The sequence below is a fragment of the Numenius arquata genome, chromosome 1 (assembly GCF_964106895.1).
Source record: "Numenius arquata chromosome 1, bNumArq3.hap1.1, whole genome shotgun sequence".
Taxonomy (NCBI): Eukaryota; Metazoa; Chordata; class Aves; order Charadriiformes; family Scolopacidae; genus Numenius; species Numenius arquata.
This window is the reverse complement of record NC_133576.1, coordinates 120,092,317-120,115,690: the sequence shown is the minus strand read 5'-3', so window position 1 is coordinate 120,115,690 and position 23,374 is coordinate 120,092,317. Positions and strand designations below refer to the sequence as shown.

General features: G+C 42.9%; 1 protein-coding gene across 1 annotated transcript in view; it reads right to left on the bottom strand.

Moving 5' to 3' along the window:
* Positions 1-23,006, bottom strand: part of SPATA13 (spermatogenesis associated 13) — a 43,781-nt gene extending 20,775 nt beyond the window's left edge. Inside the window, exons 1-3 of the mRNA XM_074164339.1 lie at positions 21,324-23,006; positions 7,274-7,636; positions 4,044-4,188 (exon numbers count right to left, since the gene is read on the bottom strand). Coding sequence (XP_074020440.1) covers positions 4,044-4,188; positions 7,274-7,636; positions 21,324-22,961 — 2,146 coding nt within the window. The 5' untranslated portion in view covers positions 22,962-23,006. The remainder of the gene's footprint in view (positions 1-4,043; positions 4,189-7,273; positions 7,637-21,323) is intronic.
* Positions 23,007-23,374: the final 368 nt, after the last annotated feature.

Below are 23,374 nucleotides of genomic sequence, written 5' to 3'. Positions count from 1 at the left end.
ATGGCATCCAGTTTCTTTAAAAAGATGTTTATTTCTCCATGTTACATTTTAAACTTCCACTATTACTGGCAGGGTTGCCCGTTTTTCTAAATCTTCTTTAAATAACACTCATCCAGCTGTTCCTGACTGTTTCTTGCTTGAGTTTTATCAGCTTCTGCCCCATCCTTCATTTGAGGATGCAGTGATCATTGACATTGCCTGTAAAGGATGTGCTGTCCTAGACTGTGTATTATTTCACCTTGCCAGCTTTCCTCTAATTCTTTGATTAGAAACTAACCCATAATCTCTTGATTTGCATGTCAGCAGCCTGCTTTTGTTTTGGTTTAGAAAACAAAGGCTCTTTTTATTTCAAATGTTCCTTGGTTCATAAATAATCTAAAACTCCCTCTTTTTAATACAACTTTCTGCATGAAGGTGCCTGGAGGTAAAAAGGCCTCTCTGTCTGACACTGAGCGTGGTATTGGCAGCACTTGGGACAATTTTACCATTGGGCTCCTTGTCTTTTAGCTTCTACCTGACAGCTTCAATTTTGCCTCCAGTGCTTGCCTCCCGTTGCCTCTTGTTATAAAAGTAGACATACAAGTAGCATAAGGCTTTAGCAAGTAACTAAAATAAGATACCACTGGTTTTCAGTGTTTGGGTTTAGAATTTCTCTCTGTAATAAAGGGCTTTTTGTGCTATCAAATTTCACTGTACATGAGCAAACAAAAAACTCTCACATGTTCAAAGACAAGGAAATGCCTTGTGAATTTAAGAGAAAAAGGAAAGAGATCAGAATGTGTGACACTAGTCAGCTTATTATTTTCTGCTGGAGCTACTTAACAGATCTTTGCAACTGCTCTCAAACTGCACACTCCGTGATGTTCCCCACTTGCCTTCAGGGCTTTGATTTCAGAAGCTTTTCCTGTTCAACTACTATGTTTATTGTAATGAGTCATAAAAGTCGCATCTAGCATAATCAATGTTGCTTTGGCTTCATTGTCTTGAAAAGTGGCAGAAACTTTGCTTTGTGTATTTGTCATCCTGTTGCTTATGTTTTTTGAAATCTAAAATCCCTAGTTTTGGGGCCAGTCTTGTTTAATATCTTTACTGATGATCTGGATAAGGGGATTGAGTGCACCCTCAGCAAGTTTGCAGATGACACCAAACTAGGTGGGAGTGTTGATCTGCTTGAGGGTCGGAAGGCTCTACAGAGGGACCTGGACAGGTTGGATCATTGGACCAAGGCCAATGGGATGAGGTTTAATAAGGCGAAGTGCCGGGTCCTGCATTTCGGTCACAACAACCCCAGGCAACGCTACAGGCTTGGGGAAGAGTGGCTGGAAAGCTGCCCAGCAGAAAAGTACCTGGGGGTGTTGGTGGACAGCCGGCTTAACATGAGCCAGCAGTGTGCCCAGGTGGCCAAGAAGACCAACGGCATCCTGGCCTGTATCAGGAATAGCGTGGCCAGCAGGAGTAGGGAGGTGATGGTGCCGCTGTACTTGGCCCTGGTGAGGCCTCACCTCGAGTACTGTGTTCAGTTCTGAGCCCCTCACTACAGGAAGGACATTGAGCTGCTGGAGCATGTCCAGAGGAGAGCCACCAAGCTGGTGAGGGGTCTAGAGAACAAGTCATATGAGGAGAGGCTGAGGGAACTGGGCATGTTTAGTCTGGAAAGAGGAGGCTGACGGGGGACCCCATTGCCCTCCACAACTACCTGAAAGGAGGTTGTAGAGAGGTGGGTGTTGGCCTCTTCTCCCAAGGGAATAATGACAGGACCAGAGGAAATGGTATGAAGCTGCGGCAGGGGAGGTTTAGATTAGATATTAGGAAGAATTACTTTACTGAGAGAGTGGTCAGGCACTGGAACAGCCTGCCCAGGGAGGTGGTGGAGTTGCCATCCCTGGAGGTATTTAAGAAACGTGTAGACATGGCACTTCAGGGCATGCTCTAGTGCCGGAGATTGTGGGGTTCTGTCTGTTTGCGGGTGGGGTGGGGTGTGGTTGTGGGCATTTGTTTTGGTTTGGTTTTGGTGTTTGGTGTTCTGGGATTATTTTGTTTTGTTTTGTTTTGTTTTGTTGGTTGGACTCGATGATCTCAAAGGTCCCATCCAACCAAAAATATTCTGTGATTCTGTGATACCTGGAGAGACACTGCTCTCAGGCAGTTGTCTAGGTAACTATTATTATTTCATGTGGTTTCCAAACATGAAATGGAAAGGATAACTAAAAATAAAAAAGGAAACCCTGCTCTGTGATGTGTAAAAAGAGTATCTTTTTTTGAAATTAACTCATGGCAAACCTGTTTTTCGAGTAGTACTTCTGGAATCAGGGAGTGAGATACCACATAATCCTAGCAAGGGTTGTAGTACTAACTATTGAATTTACCTCGATGTTTAATCTGGATCATTAAGTATATTGAGATACATACAGGAAGGACATGGGTTTTAAACTATTTCCCAATATTTTACTACAATATAAATTAAAAGGAGAATAGTAATATAATATATATAAGGTATCTTATTGCTATAGTTAGAAATTCTCAACTCTGTTCCTTGGAGAGAACCTTCTGAAGAAAACTGTCAAGCTCTATTGAAGACTGGAAAATGCAGTTTTAAAATGTTCTTATATAAATTAATTTGCAGTTGAAGGACTTTCTGAGCAGAATTTGGATATCATTGCAGCTAAAACTTAGCTTAGAACCATAAAAGCCAAGTAATGAGTAGTAAACATAGGTATAATTTTAATAAAGAAACACTGAAAATGCTATTTGCTAACTTTCCTACTTCAGTCACGGCAAGCCCCGATCCAGACACCTTTACTTATTCTCTCCACAGAGAGGCAGAGTGAAGGTTCGCAGTAGTGTTTTGTTCACTATTAACAGTGAAGAATATGGAGTGAAATTTTGCTTCTATGTCCAACTCTTGCCAGTTAAACATTAATAACTGTTCAGATTACGTTCATGATGGTCTGAAAGAAAACAAAAATGGTATGAACCCAGGCTCTTCTGGTCCCACCTGACAAGAAATGTTCCCCTAATGCTAGATAGGACTTTCTATTTGCTCAAGATAGCATTGCATGGTAATAGTACACAATTACAAAAAAAATACACAAGACACATCAGGGAGTCTGATGAAGGGTACTGCTTCCAGAAAGGTGATTTTTTCCAAGAATCTGTCCATCATGTCCCAGAACCCTGGTTGGGCTACGCTCACCACTGAATAAGCAACTGCAACTGCACACAGTTCTCTGAAACAAGTTGCTTAATTATTTAAGGCTTGCCTATCTAGGTAGTTAAGCTGAATGCATGGCAAACAGAAAATTAAAAATACATGTGTGATGTGGCTATGGTTTGGGTATTTCACTGAATTTCACTGAATTTTTAGAGTAGGAAGGGACCATAAAGATCATCTAGTCCAACTCCCCTGCCGAAGCAGGATTGCCCAGAGCATGTCAGAGCACGTTACTCAGGACTGCATCCAGGCGGGTCTTGAAAATCTCCAAAGAAGGGGACTCCACAAACCTCCCTGGGCAGCCTGTTACAGGGCTCTGCCACCCTCACCGTAAAGAAGTTTCTTCTCATATTTGAGTGGAACCTCCAATGTTCCAGCTTGTGCCCGTTGCCCCTCATCCTCTCACTGGCAACCACTGAAAAGGGTCTGGCTCCCTCCTCCTTCAACCCACCCTTTAGATACTTATAAGCATTGATAAGGCCTCCCCTCAGCCTTCTCTCAACTGAACCCAAGCATATTAGACCTTACTTCCTTCATATTGTATTATTATCTTCAGGCAAGTATGTGAACAGAGAGTGGAAAACACAGGAGTACGAGCGGTACAGAAGAACAAACCACAGCAATGTGAAACAGTAGGTGTGAAAAACAAGCTTTACATGCACACAGCAGGAAAAGATGAGAAAGTAATAAAACAAAGCAACTTAGCTGGGTGCTACTTTGTCACTGAGTTGGTTTGCACCCTTTTGTGTTCCGCACTATAACGACCTACTTCCTGACCAAGCTGGGGTATGAAGTTGAGATCTAGAGAGTTAAAAAAGCTTGCCCATCTTACCATTAGATGTTCTCATTTGCCGCCTTCGTCCAACCCGGTCCAGGCCGATGGGGGTACTTTGTGAAAAGGTGAGCGGCCGGAACCTGGCTGAAACAGCTTTATAAGGGGGGACCTGGTGCGCTGGGACGGGTGGCCGTGTTGAAGGCTACAGAGAAAACAGGAAAATCCAGTATTAGTAAAGCTACCAGCAAGTCCGACTGAGCAAAACCCAGGTATGAAGTAAGGTTTGTTAAGATTTTCCAGCTAATTGCAGGGGCAGCACAGTCCCCTACTTTGAAGTGACATCGCTTCAACACTGCGTACCATACCCACCAGCACTGCAGAAAAGTATTTTATTACACTACAGTTCTCTGTTACATTAAAAACTCCTTAACCTTCTGTTATGACTGGACGTGCTCTATAATTTTCATCTTGTGATACTCTATGCCCAAATGCCCTGGGATCAAACTGCTTTGAGAACAGCGTGTGCAGTGCCGGCCAGGGTCATAGCCACCCATCCAAAGGGAAACCCAAAGCGAAAGAATGACCAGAAATGCTATGGCCGGAAGTTGTGTGTTCATTTCCTGGGAAACTTGCTTTCTTCAAGTAAATGTGTTGCTTGTAAGTAAAATAAAGATATTTTACAAGACAAAAATAATTGTCTAAATGATCCTCTCCTCTGAAGCTCCCAGGAGTCTCATTAAAACGAGGTAATATTGAGCTTACTTGTAACTTCATCTAGAAGCCATTTTCTTTCGTTAAATCATTCATTTGCTTAATTATGATTAGAGAACCTACTCCTGTTTTATTTGCAAATGAAGTCTAAATTTACGCTGTCCGTTGTCATGGTTTAGGCTGGGCTGGCCACTAAACAAAGACAGACGCTCCACATTAGCCAGGCTGAATGACCTTGCATAAACATTCAAGATTAAATAGCCAGACCTCAGCATATGAACTTCAGAGAAACTTGTCTTTACCTCTTATCTTTCATTTTTTACTGTCTGTGAGCCTTTCTATCAGGTAATCTGAAAGATCAGGGTGGGTTTTTTATGTTCTGTTGACACTCTATTATGAAATCAATGATTTAGAATTGTTTGTTTTGTCACACCTAAGCTGTCAGACCAAAACAAAACACAGCAAAAGAGTCAGCATTACACTTCTCAAATACTCCCATGGGTTTTCAAAGCTTTTAAGAAAAAAAATCAGCAAGGTGAAGATCAGCCTTTGAAAGCCCCACATAAAATACTTCCAGCACATCTATTCCCACTTCATTAGTCCTTTTTTACATTCCAGCTACAAATTTACTTTCAAATATGACTGCCAAAGCCTCTGTGTGTATTGAATATGATTTAACTACAACCTCACCTCTAAACCTCATTTCTTCACTGCTTTAGCAATAAATCAGGATCCCACCACTGAGTAACAACACAAAGAGTAAGTCCGATATATTGCATCAAATAGGTAAAAGAAGTCACGTCAATGACTATATGCAAACAGCACGTAGCAAGAAAGGCGTTTATTTCTATTATTCTAAAATTTTCTTGTAAGGCTTCAGGCAAGATCCCTTCCCCAGACAGGCAAGGATGTGCTGTCGTTACTCAGCGGCAGGCTCGGGAAGGCCATCATTTGGGTTAAAAATGTGTCCCTGTGGGGAATGGTTTTGGTCTTGACCACAGTGATCCAGCAATGTACTCGTTTAACCCCAGCCAGCCCTCGTGGCAGCATCAGAGCATGGAAAGAGTCAACTCAAATGGCTGCCTTGATGCATGTTCCTTCACTAATAAACTGATGCAGGAAGGTTTCAAGAGAGATCAATTTGTTTTTAGCAGTAAATGAATGGCCTGGAGAGCGTTCAATCACTTCCATGGTACAGCAAGGATTATTTGGGTTGCTGATACTCAGTATTGCTTGAAATCCATCTATCAGAGTAAGATGGTCTGAATATATAACAATAACAAAAACAATAAAGTTCCTCTTTTTTTCCTCCAAGCTAAGTAGTTATAAGATTAATTTTAAAATATCTCAATTATGTTGGGTTTGAAATTATGGCCGTTGCCTGGGTAAAACATTCATTGGCTTCAATCGGAGCTTTGCTGGTACAGACTTCAAGATGCATTTTTTCATCAGGGAATTATAAAGAAAAAATGTGCAATACACAATAACAATGTACGTTAAAAATGGCTTTTCACAAGAGACTGAAAATCCTGCAATTGTTTCAGCATTTGATTTCAGTCAGGGAAGTACCATGGCCATGAATGATACTGCACTGAACTTCCCAACAGGAGAATAAGTGGCATGAAAAAGATTCAAATTCCAGTAATAACCACTGGAAGCACATTTTTTGAGGATGTAAATACTATTCCTTTTTTTTTCTGTTGCTTTATCAGCTTGACAATCGCTTTAGGTAGGAGTCCCCCAGCTTTTCTGGAGAGTGGAAAACACCTGATCAGTGCAGTTACAAAAGCCCACGAGTCTGAAGCTCTGTAACTAAGTGAGTTTTATCTTTCAGAAGTTTTTTATTTCTCAGTCTCTTACATAAGCCAACACTAATGGCCAATAAGTATATAGGTATTGCTCAAGTAGTAATTCAACCACTCGCTATTTTCTTACAGGCTTCCTATGTTCAATCAGGTCAACATAGTCGTGCATAAACAGGGTGGGGTTTTTTTTCATATTCACAGTTTTCTTAGAGTCTTTCTTTATTTCATTAATTCCTTAATTTATTACCAAGTTCTTAATGCTACTTCCTTACTAGTTCTAAGTATCGTTGCTATGCCAATACGAAGATTTTGAACACCACAGCTAATGCCATAGGTTTTTGAACAGGTCTGCTTTTGTAGAATTTGAAATTATCAATAAATAATGTGTTAGTACTATATTGTTTGTACTCCTCTCTTCCTCAGGCCTTACACCCTGTAAGGTGACTAAACACACAGCTGTATTACATACAGATCAGCTCTTATACACCAATGTGACACATAACAATCATTCCAAGAAAGAAATAAGGGTTATTTACAATATGAAAAAGATTATCCCAAAGTCAGTATCAGTTTTATTCCATGCTGGTTTGTTTTTTAACAACAAGACAAAGTAATTAGTGACCAGGAAAGCAGAATTGTAAGTACACAATGTCAGCTTGACAAAAGGGAAGGAAGAGAAGGAAGCATCCATTCTATTTTCTAGGCTGAAGATAGAGACAAGGAAGTGAAAGGGTCTTGAGCAGTTTGCAGAGAGCACATCTCTTATCTTACTTGTGTCAGCAGACCTTCTATCTCTTCTGCAGGACCGCTTCCATAGAAATTGACCCCACCTATCACGGAGATGGGTCTTCTCTTTCGTCCTCTGTGGTAGCCCACTGTATTGCTTTGGATCACAGACCCGATAGAAGCCAGTCCTGGCTGATTTTCTCCATCTGTGCAGTCTGTCTTCTGAGACTCCACCGCAACCGCATCTTCTGGTATAGAGAAACTTCTGATCGCCATTTGGCCATAATCTGAGAGAGGTCTGGGACGAGATCTTTTTCCAGAGCCCCATCTCCTGGGTGTGACCTTTTGTGTGTCTGTCTTTTCTTCATCCTGGGATGGGGACCTCTTCCAGTGGTCATCAGAAACAACCTTTTTAAATGTGAACAAGTCAAATAAGCCACAGAATTTTCTGACACTTAATCATTGTGAGTTTTTCATATGGCAGATCAACTTAACATTGCTAAAAAGAAAGCGTTACCATAATACATACAATAAATGCAACTGACAATTCAGGAAGAGAGTAACTTTGCAAAGGAAAGACATCGTGATGCTCGTACTGAGTAAGGTTAACACCCAACCATCAGCATCTCTCACACAAACATGACTAATAACACTAAAAACTCACCTATTAGCTCAGCAGTACAGACAGGTCCTATCATAAACACTGAATTCACTGAATGATGTCTTGGAAAGACAGCTCTGGCACTCACAGGACGTGCTCCTGTGCACAAGTAGGATGTTACATGTAACACCAGCAAAAATAATTCAACCAGCACTCTGGCTGTGTTTCTGTACTTTTTGGACAAGGGACTATGGTTTAGTGTAAGAGTTTAGGTTGGACATAAGGAAGACATTTTTTACAATGAGGGTGCTGAGACACTGGAACAGGTTGCCCAGAGAAGTTGTGGATGCCCCATCCCTGGAGGTGTTCCTGGCCAGGCTGGATGGGGCTTTGGGCAACCTGCTCTAGTGGGAGGTGTCTCTGCTCATGGCAGGAGGGTTGGAACTAGATGATCTTTAAGGTCCCTTCCAACCCAAACCATTCTATGATTCTATGATATTCCTCTGCTTTACCTCCATTCAGTGATGAAAATAAACAGTAAGGCTGCAGTTTGACTGCTTGCCCATCCCAGGTAACTGTGAGCCAATACCAAACTGGGCAGTCGCACCCCCTCCTACCACTCACTCCCACTCTCACTTGGGGTCAGATCTAGAGATTATGCAGCCATGTGCGAGTTGGGTGAGTGAGCTCATCCAGTTTCAAAGGCAGAAGCTAATTTTCTATAAACTCAGGGAGGTTACAGTCGTACAGAGTAGGACCAGAGATACATTATAACACAAATACAGAAAAAACTGATGGTTTTGGAGAGGAAGCTTGGAAAATGAAAATGTTCCTATTTAACAGCACATCTGACTCACAGAGTCAGACACCTGCAGGTATCATAATTGCACTGGTACTACAAGTTTGGAAATAAAATAACCTCAACTGAAATACTTGTTAGAGGGATCATTTTTAGGGATTTCAACACATTTGGAGTAATACTGCTATAAACTTTTTCTAGCAAAACCCCTGCAGTTTTTGAGAAAAAATACTGCACATAAAAATTTGTATTCACTTTTCCCTGAAATTTCCAAATCCTCAGAGTTTCCTTGGCTTTTCCTGGCTCCTTTACAAAGAACAGAAAAGAAAGAGAGAGAGGAAGATGGGTGTTTCTGGGCTGGGTGGAAGTTTGCATCAATGCCTGATGCAGTGAATGACAAATTCCAAAGCACTGCTGAGCAAGTCAACCCTGCCCCAAGTTCTCATACAAATTATGAACTAATTCTGCCTGCCCCAAGTTCTCATACAAATTATGAACTAATTCTGACCTTTTTTTTGGTAAACAACATCAGCCTACATCTTTAGTAAGATATCTTTAGACTATCCAAGTGCACTTCTCATGATGTTCAAAGCTAGTAAGTATTCCAAAAAAGAAAGGCATCATTTTGTCTGTGTCCGGCTACATTTTGTTCATCTGCTTCAGACCAGATGAAGGCATTTCAGGTATTGCATATTCAATGCAAACTTGCAGCCTGGAGTTAGCCTTTTACAATGATGCCTGTGAAAGAGGACCTATCTTCTGTCATCTTCTTCTGCACCGACTGTTTTCAACCAGGACAGTGCAACTCTGACGAGCCTTTTTTAGAAGGCCACCTGACACAGTGGGCAGATTTCACTTTTTGTTTGAAAGACAGCTCAAGACAAATTTCACTGCATGAAAGCGCTTTAGCTAGTAGGCAGAGTTATTAAACAGTCGGCATTTTAACATGATTACTGCAATTAAGGCATGAAAAATTATCAACGTCATACACTGCTCTACATTCAATTATTTCACATACAGCATGAAATTCATTCTAAATAGAGCACTTGCATATATTCTGACTTCTGTGGCATCACACCTGGCACTCGAGCATGCTTCAGCTTCTCTGCAGATTTCAGCTCAGGACCAGTTTTAATAGTAAAAGTGATTCAGTAGAAAGTGACTCCCTGGCTGGTGCGGTGACACAGCTTCATCGGAAGCTGTCCCTTAAACCAGCCCCTCCGAGGTCAGAGCAACAAAAACACAGGTTAAATAAGGTTCTTACCTCAGAGTCAGACACCGGTAAAGGGTCTCCACATATGCAGTGACTGAGAAAGGAGCTCATGAGAGTCATTTTATGGTTTTGTTTTGCAAAGTCTTGTCCGTAAGAGCTACAAGTGAGACCAAACTCTCTGTGTAACCAGTCAGGCGAAGTTCATCCCATCATCCTGTACTTTTAGACTGAGGGAAGGACACGTCACATGTCATCTCCTAATCTGCTTTCTACACCCTTATCTTGAGCAATAACATTTGCAAAGAGAGGGCTGCTCTCCTTCTGCAGCACTCCACCTACAGTAGTGATCCAAATGACAGCGAGACTAATCTCTGCTGTACAATAAACAATGCTGAAGGACGTGTATTTTTAGGCTGACATCTATAAACTGCATTGAAGAATACTAATAAAACAGAAAACTTAATCCTCTCACAGCAAAAATCAGAGGAAACTGGACTGACAACCTCACTTTAAGTGACCTACTGAAGCAGGACTTGATCAAGTGACTGCTTACTAGTAGGAGTAAAATATCCAGCACACAACTCAAAGGCTCCACTACTGCAGTCACTTAAGGATAAGTCTGATTCTTGACATCAATGAAAAAATTCTGAGGTAACAGTTTTGTTCCACCTGTCACTGTCTTTATACCACTGGTGCTGGTGCAGCACCACTGACCTCAAATAACTTTCTCTTGATTAATATCTTATAAGTGAAAGCAGGTTTACGTTCTACAATTATTATCAGTAACATCTATAGACATAAGGAATAAATTCTTTACTGTGGGGGTGGTGAGACACTGGAACAGGTTGCCCAGAGAAGCTGTGGATGCACCATCCCCAGAGGTGTTCAAGGCCAGGCTGGATGGGGCTTTGAGCAACCTGCTCTAGTGGAGGTGTCCCTGCCCATGGCAGGGGGGGTTGGAACTGGATGATCTTAAAGGTCCCTTCCAACTCTAACTATTCTATGAGCAGAGATATACATGGCAGTTCATATAGGACGAATATCAAAATGTCATGCACTGACTCATACATTCTAAGTGTTGGTCAAAAATTTCAAGGAATTTCAAGATTTCTGAGAAGTAAAGGTCTCAGCTGAATCCACACTGGATTTTCTGAAATTCACACCTGCTAGTCTAGCACAGCAAAGGATCACCAATAATAGCAAGCAAGATTATTCATCTTATCTTCTAGGGGGCATCCTAGGTTAGGTTTCTTCTGAGACTGCAAACACTACTTATTTATACTGATGCAAATAAATTAAATTTATCTGACAGCTAAATTCCTACAACAGCATATTAGTTAAATTGTTGTATTTCAATCTTTTTCCTGTTTCCTGACAACAGTAGATCTACAAATACAACCATTTAAAATGAACATTTACCATGATCCGGGCTACATTTTTATTTGGTATTGTTCCCATGTAATATGCCACTCTTCAGGGGGAATTCAGCTCCAAATCCTCACATCTAATTTCTGATGTCTGCAATGGAGGTGCCTGTATGTTAGCTAGACGTTAAAGCTCTCATTGTAGCCTGTAGAGATCTGGGGTGAGATTCTGTTGCCTACATGTAGGCACTCAGAGTTGTTTCAAATGTCCTAAGGGATCTAAAGTATCTCCTTGTACCATGCACCCTACAAGGATGACACAGGACGTACTGGAGGCATAGGACATCCAGAAGCAGCCCCTGGAGACGAGGGGGAACCAGTCAGGGCACCTCTAGCAGCACTGGGTACCTACCTTCAGGCAATCAAGTTGTGCTCCCAATCAAGATCGTCAGCCAAGCCTACAGAGCACTACGGGCAGGAATCAGGAGCCAGATCTGACTGCAGGTAGATGTAGATGGCACTACAACCATGTTCCCCAACACTGTGGGGAATCCTGCTTGGTCCCTCTCTCCCACTCCACCAAGGTGCAGCTTCCCCACAAGGTGCTTTCCAGCTGTGCGCAGCTGTCTTGAATACCTGCCCCTCATTGCACTTGACAGCTATTTTTAGGTAACTCAGCTCAACTCTAGGTGCCCCTTTCAGGTATGCTGCTTAGGGTGTCTCCCCATGGCCCCCCAACTGCACCAACCCAGCTACAGCAGGAGCTTTCCCAGACTGCTCCCAGGTAGACAACTACAGCGCGGAGGCAGAGCCCAGACAGACCAAATCTCTCCTTTGCCTGGCCCCAGACTGATTTCCCAATCCAGGCACAGCAGCTTCAAGGACCTGATCATGATCTCACTCAACTCAACCTGGCACCGACACAACCCTGTTGCATTTAATGGCACATGATGGCTGTTGGCATTCCCTGTTACTCATTAATACCAATGTAAGCAACATCAGCATCAGGTGTTTAACCACTGAAATCTCAGCCTTTGTAGCCAGATGAGAGCCAGGTCCTGCAAATATTACTGTAGTCTGACTACAGTGTATGTTTGACAAATTCAGCACCCAAAATTGCTTTCAGAGGGAGCGCTGCCCAAGGAACACGAGATCTGAACAGTACTGATAAAGTGCTGCTTATATGGATGAAACTTTTATCAGTGAAATGGCAAAAAACTGCCAGCACCTGAAATTGCACGGCAGGACTTTTGCTGGCCCAGTTGAATAACCACAACTAACCCTTCATTCTATACCTGCCCACACTCTCCAGGGCAGAAAAAGCCCAAATTGTAAGTCTGACCCAACCCAGCCTGCTGCGGGTCAGCTTGCTGCTGTTAGTACGCTTGTGAGGGCTGACATACTGCTGCCAACATGCTGCCAAAGGAAAAACAATCCCTGGGTGACTCTTTGTTAATGTGTTTATGCCAACACACTCCCTAATGAAAATAAGATCACTGCTCTATGAACATGTTGATGCCTGTGTACATTGCTGAGGCTCCCTGCCCATTAATCTGCATTTTTACCCATACCCTTACCTATTTGGGTTTCTTAAATTTTATGTTCTAAACATACTGATACAATTAATGCTTCATAACATACAGATACATAAGGGGTCACTTAAATCTCCCAAAAGATTTTCTCTACCTGGCAATCCGCTGGGAAGTCACAGGTAGGTGCCTCCTGGACAAGGACCCCCAGCCGTGCTGGTCTCCAAGGAAGAGCATCCTCTTCCCTTCCCTCTTCCAAGCAGCGGCTGCACCACAGGGCCACACAGACAGGATGCTGCTGCTGCCCATGAACTCCTGGGGAAGCTCACGCTCAAGGGTATTTCATAGCTGTTTTTCATTAAAGCAACTAGCCCCCTTCCGCCTGTTTTTTCTTTTTTTTTTTTTTTTGTTTTTTTAACTTAGCTCCACAGTAAGTTGCATTGCTTCTTGTTTGGGCATCTCTGTATTTTTGAGCCGCCTGGCAGAAATGCAACCTTGCTAACTACAGCTGCCTTTTTCTAATCCAGAGAAAGGAGCTAATCAAAACCTAATCATGTATTTGCAAGAAATGCATATTCATATCCAAATGCAATTTATAAAAAGGTAAGATAAATGAAACATAATAATTCTGGCTGAGAATAAATCACAAAAAAAACCTGAGTAGGCTGAGAAGTATCAGAACACAATTACTACATATTTTCAGTGAAAACTTGTGATGGATAATCAGTCATGTTCTTTGTAAATGACAAGGCTTAAAAGCAGAAACTGGAATATTTATAGGGAAAAATGACAGCATTTATGTTATTTCCTGTAGATATCTCTGTGTTTTGATCACGAGTACACATTTGTGCGTGTGTTTAGGAGTCTATACAAAAACGTACAAACTTTTTATGCTAGCAATGTCAGCTATATGCCAGTATCATAACTGGTTACTATTAATTAGCTGGTATTTCTGTATAACACATTAACTGCCAAATGTTAAGAACTCAGTAGTAACGTTAGAATTGATTTTTCAGTTCATATAAGCTAGCAAAACTATAAAGGACCAATTGATCGTGACCCAGTGGTCATAAATTATTTTATCACCTTCACTTAACAGAGTAAAAGTCCAGACAACGTGTCTCCACCCAGGTACATGATAAAAGGCAACCTTTGCACTTTTTCTTCTTGCTAAATAGCAGTGGGGGAGCATCAGTTGAAGTTCATTTATCATCACTACTAAGTGAGGGTCAAAAGCTTGGTTTACGTTTCTTGGACATAATCAATATTTTTATTTGCAAACTATTGTGACAGACACAGAGATCATGAGATTCCAGATACAATACAAGTCTTCCAGAGAAAAGAAATTTATTGCTTTCTTTCCAGATTTTATAAAAAGATTTTGAAGTGTTGAGAGCCCAGTGATTCCCTGTTGAACCAACAGGCTGACAATTTCCAACAGTGATACCATCACAGCAAGAATTACCATGGAAATATTTGCTTTTACTGTAGAAGAAAGGGCCCACGCAGTCCATGTCTGCATCTTCCATCACAAACTAACCAGAATTATTAAACCGGTCCCATTCACTTACAGGAAGAAATTTTCATCTATTCCTTTCTAATTAAATGCAAATTGCGCTATATCCTTTTTCTTTACATGCCTGTGCCTCCTCTTCCACCAGCATCTTTTCTTTTTAATTACCCTTTGAGAAGACCTCAAATAAATGTATTGGTTATCTATCCCTAGAATGCACACTGCTTTTCAACCTGTCATCTGCAAGACAGGAGAATATGATCTGTGAAACAGCTGCATGAAAACTGTTAAAAACGTATGCATTTACACCTATAAAAACAAGCAAAGCATAAGAAATCAAAGTAATACAATCATATTAAAAGTTTAGCATAAGTTTTAGCTGCTTGGAGGTTATAAACATTACAGCAAGATAATCTGCCTTTTCTTCCCTCCACCACCACCACCCCCCCCCCGCCCCCAAAAAAAATTGGGTGGACCCAAATTTAAAAATTTGAAGAACACTGCTTGTGACCGCTTGTCATAAAGTAAAATTACATTACTGTGCCTTGTAATATGGCGAGATCAAAATCAATCCACATTAGCAACACAAAGTATTATTTAGGTAAAACACTCATTTTGGACATTTTAGAAATTGGAAAACTTTACAGAAATCTACTCTTCGGATTTGTTGACACCAAAGCAATTGTGGTGTTTTAGCTAACAAATACACCTATAAAACCACATTAAAAGATCAGGCTATATAGATACAACCACAAATAAAATTTGGCCATGTATTTCTAAGGCATTTTTAATGCAGGTTTGCTTCATTTAACCTGATCCTTGAAAGCCTGCTTATCGTAATCAACGAGCAAAATGCTTTCCCTCTCAGCAACATGCCTGCCCAAGATTAGCAAGTTCACCTTCGCAATATCCACATTTCACAGATAAGGAGCAGACACAAAGCAGTTAAGTTGAGTAAGTCACAGAGGAAGCGTAGGGCTGAACTGGAAATGACAAGCGGATCTCCTGACTCTCAAATCTGTTCTTCAGCCTCAAGGATTTCCTTCGTTCTCTCCTCTAACTCATTTCCAAAACCAAATCAGCTAACATTTCCGACTGGCCTAAGGGAGTTTGCAAGGAAATGCATTTGCTTTGCAGAAATAATCTCACCAGCTATATAAAAAACCAAGCGTGCTAAAACCAGAAAACTGTTTCCACTAGTTTTCCACGGACTGATCTTGGGGAGGGCTGGGTGATTCTCTAACACCATCCCTTCTTTACTTCAGTATCTGAACTGGAGTAGCAAGCGTGTAGTGTATAGTAAAAGAGTATTCATATCCTCCACCTCTTTTTAGAAGATGTGTAGGCATTAACAATCCCTAAATACATCCATAAGTAATTCTTAAAATGGCTCAGAACATCCCAGATCAAGTAACAGGTCTAAAAAAAAAAATCCATTTTCCTTTTATTTGGCAAAACAAGCAGCTTTTTCCAGGCTGTCTTTGTAACATCCACTGGCGAACCTCAAAAACCAGACGATAACCACAGGTTGAAAGTGGAAGTTCATGCTAACAAAGCAAAACATAAAAAGCCATAGACCTTTGTGTCTCTTCAGTATCTCTCTCAGGCAGAGGTCCTTGGGTTCCTCCCTCCACCCTTCCAGGGTAAAGCCTCATCATCCCTGCCCAAGCCCAAGCCCAAGCCCAGCCACCAGCAGGTCCCAGCAGCAGTCACAAATTCCAGTTTGTGCGGGGTGGGGCTGCCTTGGGCAACTGTACGTCTGCAAACTATTACTTCCTAGAGCATGGAGTAAGGGTGAGGCTGCTGTGATTGAGCTTGGAGCAGGAAGAGTCGAGGCTGCTGTGCTCGGTCTCCTCTGGCACCCGGCTGGTCTCCCAGCCTGCCACGGCATCCCGCTCAGCATCCCGGTACCACGAGCAGCACAGCAGCCTCCAGATGCCAGAAAGGGGAAACGCAGGCGGCTCAGAGGAAACTCTGCAGCTGCTGCAGCTTAATTTGGAATCACAACCTCCTTAGCATCAAGATGGATTTTACTGCTGACAACTCAACACTGTGCTTGATGTAAAAACCAAATTACGTGGCCAGAAGTGCCGTTGCACTCCCTGGGGTACTATTACTCCTGATCCCAGGGTGAACAGCACTTGGGTATTACTGAGGTGTCAGAGGAGAGCTACAGCAGAGTCAAACATCAGGCACCCTGGAAAGGCACAAATGCAGTGAGGAAAGGGAGCAGCTTGCCAAGGCTAAATACAGTGGAGTCCATACGAGCTCCCCTTTTCAGCATCCACAGGCCCTTTTGTAGGGATGACAGCAACTCCTGTATTACTCAATGGTTTTCAGGAATGGCCAATTTTATTCAGCACTGCAGAGTACCTCAGTCTAAAATTTAACCTGATCCAGAATTCAGATTACTGTCACCACTGCCTTCTTTTTCTTCTTCCCAGTAGAGGATATAGCAACAAATGATTACAAGTCTGAACTGACCGGCAGACAGCTCTGCTGCAGCGAGTTGGAAGAGTTTTGCTGTGACGGGAAGATATTTGTGTCCTTGGAGGGCTTCCTTCTGCGTCATTTCTGCAGTGATCGGTTCTGCAGTGTGGGTCTGTAGCAACACACAGTGGTTTCTGGTTTAGCTCTGGGCAAGCGCTCCTGGAAGTCACTCTTTAAGCAACTGTAGAGACACTGTGTGAATGTATCCTGATTTGTGCAGAGGAGCACAGCAGTTTGGTGGAAATCCAACGTCACTCAGTCTAACTGAAACCTCAGTTTGCTGTCAGAGAAGCTGCTGAGAGCCTCTGAGAGTGCTCTGCTGCTCCGTCCCCAGGCCCTGCAGCCAGCAAGACCAGAGTGCCACTGGAGTGGTGAGCCCTCGCTCCACATTACAAGCCTCACAGGGGTTAAATCCAGTTTATGAAGTCATTCCCCCCCAACTTATTTACTTTACCTAATTATCTAACTTCACAATTTAGCACATTTTCAGTAATACAGATTAAGCTGATTAAGCCAAACTTTAAATTGCATGTGGATGAACCAGAGGGGAATAAATCCAAAAAGAAGAGTTCCGAGAGCTTAAACCAGCTAGCTCCCAGCAGGTGTGCTCATGCCCAGCACTCAGGAGCTTGTGGTAGGCACCAAGGATGCCCATCCTCAGCTCCTGGCTGCTACATGTTCCTTGTGGGTATCGAACATGACCGCATCCAGCTGCCATCCTTTGGTCCTTCACTGTGAGGACACTTTCTGAAGCAAGAAATAGGGAGGATGAACAGTGAGGACACAGCTGAATCCTCTCCATATTCCTACCCATACAGCTCTTCTTCCTCTTCTCCATAAGGTGGCTTGCAACATCAGCCATCTGTGCTTAATATTCAGAGCCCAGAGACCTGTACAGGACAGACCAGCTCAGCTCTGCCAACAGCTGAGCACTGGGGGACTGGACGGTGTGGATTAGTTGGGACCACTGACTTCTACATGGCACGGACAGAAATGAGTCAACAGTCAGGTTCAGAGCACTTAAAAGACAGTCTGCAAATGAAATGTGACTCAACCCTAATTACCTCTTCACTGTAATTTATCATTCACTTATAGTCCTGCAGATAAGTTATTTAAGTAATAAAAAGTCTGGTGTACTGTGAAGCCAGATGCCAGCAAGGCAACTTAAATAGCAGGTGCTTTAAGGGCTTATGAAAGACTAGGTGAAATGTCAGGTAATTTGATTTGTCCTTTTTGTAACAAATTCAGAACAGTGTTTTGTTTAGGCAGCGTTAGTGGCTATCACATGCCAGTCCAAAGCAAAGAGCTTAAGTTTTCGTTATTTACGGTGATGTGGGGCTCTTCTTCAGGTAAGTGAAGACTTTGTGAAACAGTCCAAATACAAACTCACACTTAATTATCTCCTGATGCTATTTAAAAGCAACATATTGAATATAAGCGACAGAGGCATAAAGCAGAGACTGGGAAGGCATGGGCTGTCACAGATGAGCTTTGGTGACTCACGCCTCTGTAGCCTAAGAGGTGCTGAGGCATGGATCCAGGCTGCACTTATTTAGCTATTCCCTGGGAAGCAACCTCTGGCAGGACCAACAACCGAGAAGGCCAAACACCTCCCTTTCTCCAGTCCAAATCATGCATTTTGGCAAAACCAGCACAGTGACAGGATCTCAAGACTGAATCACATAGGAAAAAAATCCCCAAAACATCAATTCAGGTAAATGGATAGATCCTCCTGTGCGAATACTGCAAAATCAGCTTTACGGCGTCAGGGAAACCCAGGGCAGAAACATTTCTGCATTTGAGAAAATACTGAGATGGACCAAGTTCCACAGACTCCATTTGCCAACTACTAGATGAGTGGGTAAGGCAATAAACTAGATTATCTTCCAACTACAGCAGCCAGTCCTGAAAGGAGAACACAGTCGAGCCTGACCATTTAGCACCTTGTACACTTTGTACTGAAATATGTCTCCAAGCCACACAGATTTTAGTGGCTGTAGTGGAATACATAATGGTCTTTATATTAAATCCATACAGAAAAGAAGATGCATGAAACATGGAAACAGTGCGGATTTGTCTGTCACCACAGTGTATTTAAGGATCAGACAAAGTCTTAAAAATTTGGGATTTGCATGGCTCAATATTACATCTCAAATGATTGCTGAGAATGAGCCAAGTGCTTGACTGTCACAGGAACAACTTGCTGGGCGGGTACAGTTCTTAACGTGGAGGTGTAAGGTAGAGTTAAAAATGAATTGTAGTCAAAAGTTCAAACCCCAGTGACCTCATTGTGTGAGTATGTGGCATTCATAAAAGTGCCTGTGGGCTGAATAAACTCCAATTAAAAAATAACCTGACATAAGTATCGTTGGTATCAAGCTACCTCCACGCTGAGGGAAGCATGCTGAAGAGGAGGAGGAAATGAGCAATGAAAACCTCCAAAGAAATGGCAAGGAGAAACTATACCACTTGCTGTTTTGTAGTCAGAGTACCACAGCTTTAGGGTTTCATGGGATGAGGAGCAGGCTTGGAAAAAAGGGAGGACAGAGTTTACAGCCCTTGTATGGTAAGACAGAAGGAAACCCTGTCCTGTACAGCTCCTGCTTCTGGTCCACAGCTACCACCTCCAAAAACTTTGCTTTTTTGGATCAGAAGGGAGGTCTGGATGCAGCTGCACCATCTGGGTGGCTGCAGTTGTTTTGCCATACACAGAGGGCTCCAGGCAGTGCTCACAGCACAAGGAGAGGGCTCAAGTCCCTCACTGCTGCCCTCGCAGCTGAGGAGCCCATCCCCTGGCCACCATTTCCTCCATCTCCTGCGGGGCTCCATCCTACACTGGCCGCCTGCCCACTGCACAAACCTGGAGCTGCCACCAGTTCACACTCCGTATTTTAGACAGCTGAAGCGAGCACTAAAAGGCACTTAAAGTTGACCTAAAATATGTTATAATAGAAAGTTTAAATTGCATGTTAGATAATAACAGAATGTGGTGTTAAAACTAAAACCGCAGTCACTTTTATCCACCCAATGTAGACATTCATTTAAAAACTGTACTGGTTTGTCGGGAGCCAAAGGGAGGGACGAGCTGAATTTCTCTTGGGTCATGATCACAGATCACCACTAGATGGTAGATGAGTAGCATTAATTCTACTTCCCATTTTATTCCTGAGAAATACAACTGACATTCGTCCACACTAGGGCTCTCGCCTCTTGTGGCCACGTGAAAGCAACTCTTCGCATATGCTCTTAAGTAAGAGTTTTGGAAAAGACACATGGCTTGGCAACTAGGAGGAATAACCCCAGCATTTATACACATTGGGTTTATTTTTTTCAATCTTACCATAGCTGCAAGCAGTAAACAAACTCACTTTTTTCCAACAGAAGGACAATATTGATACACTGTGTAACCATTTACAGTTAGTTTGCAAAAAACATACCAGGCTTTTAAAAGTAAGATGGCTTCACAGACGTTTTAAGACATTATAGCGTGAAAGGCTGAAGTTTGTGCAGCTGCAACAATCGCCTTTGTCTATCTCATATCTAAGGTATAAGATACTTTTAGTCAAACTAATGTGGCTTAAAAGATATGCCAGCTTTATTTTGTAAACGGTTTCCATATTCATACAGTTCCGGAGGGATTTTTGCCCCAGTATATTTTTCCCAATGAGTAGCAAAACTTTCCCTGCTGCCTCACCTGGAGTAGCTCAAAACCACATTACTGCACATGGCCGGGGCTGAGGTGAGCCACACCGTCCCCAAGGGGTGCAGGACACGTATGACAGCTCTTCACCAACACTGCCAAATCACTGCAACTGCTCCTCTGCCAGCTCACACGGTGCTTCGGGTAAGGGCACAGGGTTATTATGTGAACTCACCTCAGAGGTGCTGCGATACATCTACCCATCTACTGGGAGCATGAAATCACGCATTAGGTGCAAGGAAACACTGGTGTCTTCACCAGAACACAGACAGCAACACTCTCAAGCCAGTACATAAAGTACTGCTGTTTGAAATTTGCAGGCAAGTAAATACCCAAATAGTTTGCCCTCAGCAATGGCCATCGTTGCACAGTGAAAACATTGGACACAACTGAATGCTTAAACCTCTGTACTGCATCTTTCACGCCACACTGCTCCACAAGTACTACCACGTTCTGCAAGGCTTCCACAGGCAAAGTGGTTTACAACGAATAAACGCCGCTTTAAAATATACAGACTCTTCAGAGACCTTTCAGCTTGGAAGGAAACAGCCAGACCCTGCTCGGGCTGGTAAAATCTGACAAGACCACATGACGACGCGGTGTATCTGCAGGGTGCAAAAACCTGCCCTTGAAAACGTACATGAATAGCTTTGCTGCCAAAGCTTTCTTTGATATTAATGCACAAAGAAAGAATAATTTCATGTTAGCATCCAAAGGGAATATATTAAAGGAAATAATCGCTGTCAGCATATTTTAGCAATAACAAGCTGCAATAGCCATTAGCGTTCAGGTTGTTTTGCATTGTTTGCATTGTTTTGCATTAATAAAGACAAAACCTGATACATATATATACACAGGTTCTTGAAGATTTTGCTTTCTTTCTTACCTCTTCCTTTTTCTCTTCAGCACCAGAGGCTAAATTGAGGCTCAGCTGAGAGTGGCTGCTTATGCCACTGTCCTCATTTCCATCATCGTAGTAGACAGTTTGCACTGAGTCCTGGAAGCAAACAGGATTCCTGCCCAGCTTCGGCCCCGGTACCTCCACTCTCTCCTCACTCTCCGATGAGCTCAGTGACAATGTGCTGTGATGGTTTGAGCACTGGAAATTCATATTGCACTTGACCTTCTCTGCAGTGGGACTTTGAGGCTTTGGAGTAGTCGGCCTGACCGGAACGTGAGGGTTTTCAGCTTCGTATGTAAACTGCTGGGTAGCTTTTGGTTCATCCGAGTCCGAATAAAACACTTCATTGGGAAATGGACTAATGTCATTCAGCGTGGGTGATAAGCTATCAGAGTCTGGGATACCTGATGACGTCCTGAGGCTTTTGTCTTCAGCAACAGCTACATTCATTTCAGCCTCTTTATCCTGAGCAACGGCAGGGGTTTGCAGACAAGGTGTTCCTGGCAAGGAAGAATCTGGACTAGATACCGGGGAGGTGCATCTCTTTCTGTCATGATCCGTGCTGCTGGAAACCCTGCGGGAGTAGTCATCATGCAGTCTGCTGTTTGACCTTGTTCTCTGGGACTGCTCACTGGGAGAAGGAGCCGTGCTCTTTGGGCCATCCTTCTTCCACGCAACATCTGTAACGTTACTGACAAGTTTCAAAACTCGGTCAAAATCCTTTGCCCTGATAGGGCTCTTCCACCGCTTGGATCTCCTCTCGGGGTTCCCACCGGTTTTGTCCGAGTCGGTAGAGGTAACACTCACAGTCCTTGTCGGCATCTGTTTTTCATTTGCAACCTTGAGATCAGTGAGGTTTGAGGTGGACTTCCGTTTGAATGAGCTTTTTTTCAGAAAGTTCAAGTTATCCGAACTTTTGCTTCTCCGATAAATGATCCTGTTGTTTTCAGAGTCTTTCACCAAAATTTCACAGATCTTTGGCTCTGCGATGACTGGTGATGTTGGCCTAGTACAGTTGTGATGACTCTGAACTTTATCCGTGTCTAGTAAGTTTATGCGGCCAGCACCATAAGCCCGCCTGATGCTGCGTGAGCGATGGGTGTTCCTCAGGAAAGACTCATCGCTGTCCTCTGCATCAGAGCAGTCAGAAGCTAAACCATCCACTGCATTCTGGAAATCATGTAGAGGCCCCGAATAGGAGTGTCTGTTAGTCTGAACTCTCACCACTGACCCGTTTGAACCCTGGTTGCCTACACCATTCTCATTTAAGATGTCTGAGCATTCCCTTGTTTGAATTCCTTGGAGAACTGAAGATTTCAACTTCTTGAAAGATCCCATTTTTCTGATGGAAGACAAAGCATTCCATGTGGACGAGTTGCCCATCAAAACCAGAGAACGAGGCCTGTCGGAGCTGGAATTAGCCCGTTTCCGAGGGGTGGTGAAAAAGCGCATGATTTTGGAAGGGCTGAGCTTATCCTCTTGGATTTCCTCCTCATGACTGCTGCTGGTGCTGTATCCCCCGTTATGACTGACACAGGTAGTCTGGTTTTGGGACTCTTTATTATCCATAACTATACAAGTAACGGTGGTGCCATTTCCACAGCCATTGGGAAACGTTGTCATGCTCTCGATGCTGTAGGCATGGAGACGGAGGCTGGGGTAGCTCACAGCGACGCTGCTGTCTCCACCAGCTGACCTCGCTGCCTCTCCTTCATCTGCTGCACCTTGGTTTGTCTTGTTTTCGCATGGACCGGGTGAGCTCAGCTCCTCAGGCTGCACTGCCTGCACCAGGAAAACAAAAGCAACCATTAGAGAAGTTTCCTTACAAAGTCCCCAACTTAAAGAAGTTTGAGCCCCATTGTAGGAAATAAAGACAGGCATGAAATGAAGGAGTTCTTTTCACTGAACAAAGGTGTGTTGCAGTGGTGAGGAGAAGACATTCATAACTCCCTCAAAGTATAATTGCATTCATTAGCAATTTAAGAGACCAGAATAATTTCAATATGTACCTGTTTCTCCAATGCTTAGTAAGCTAA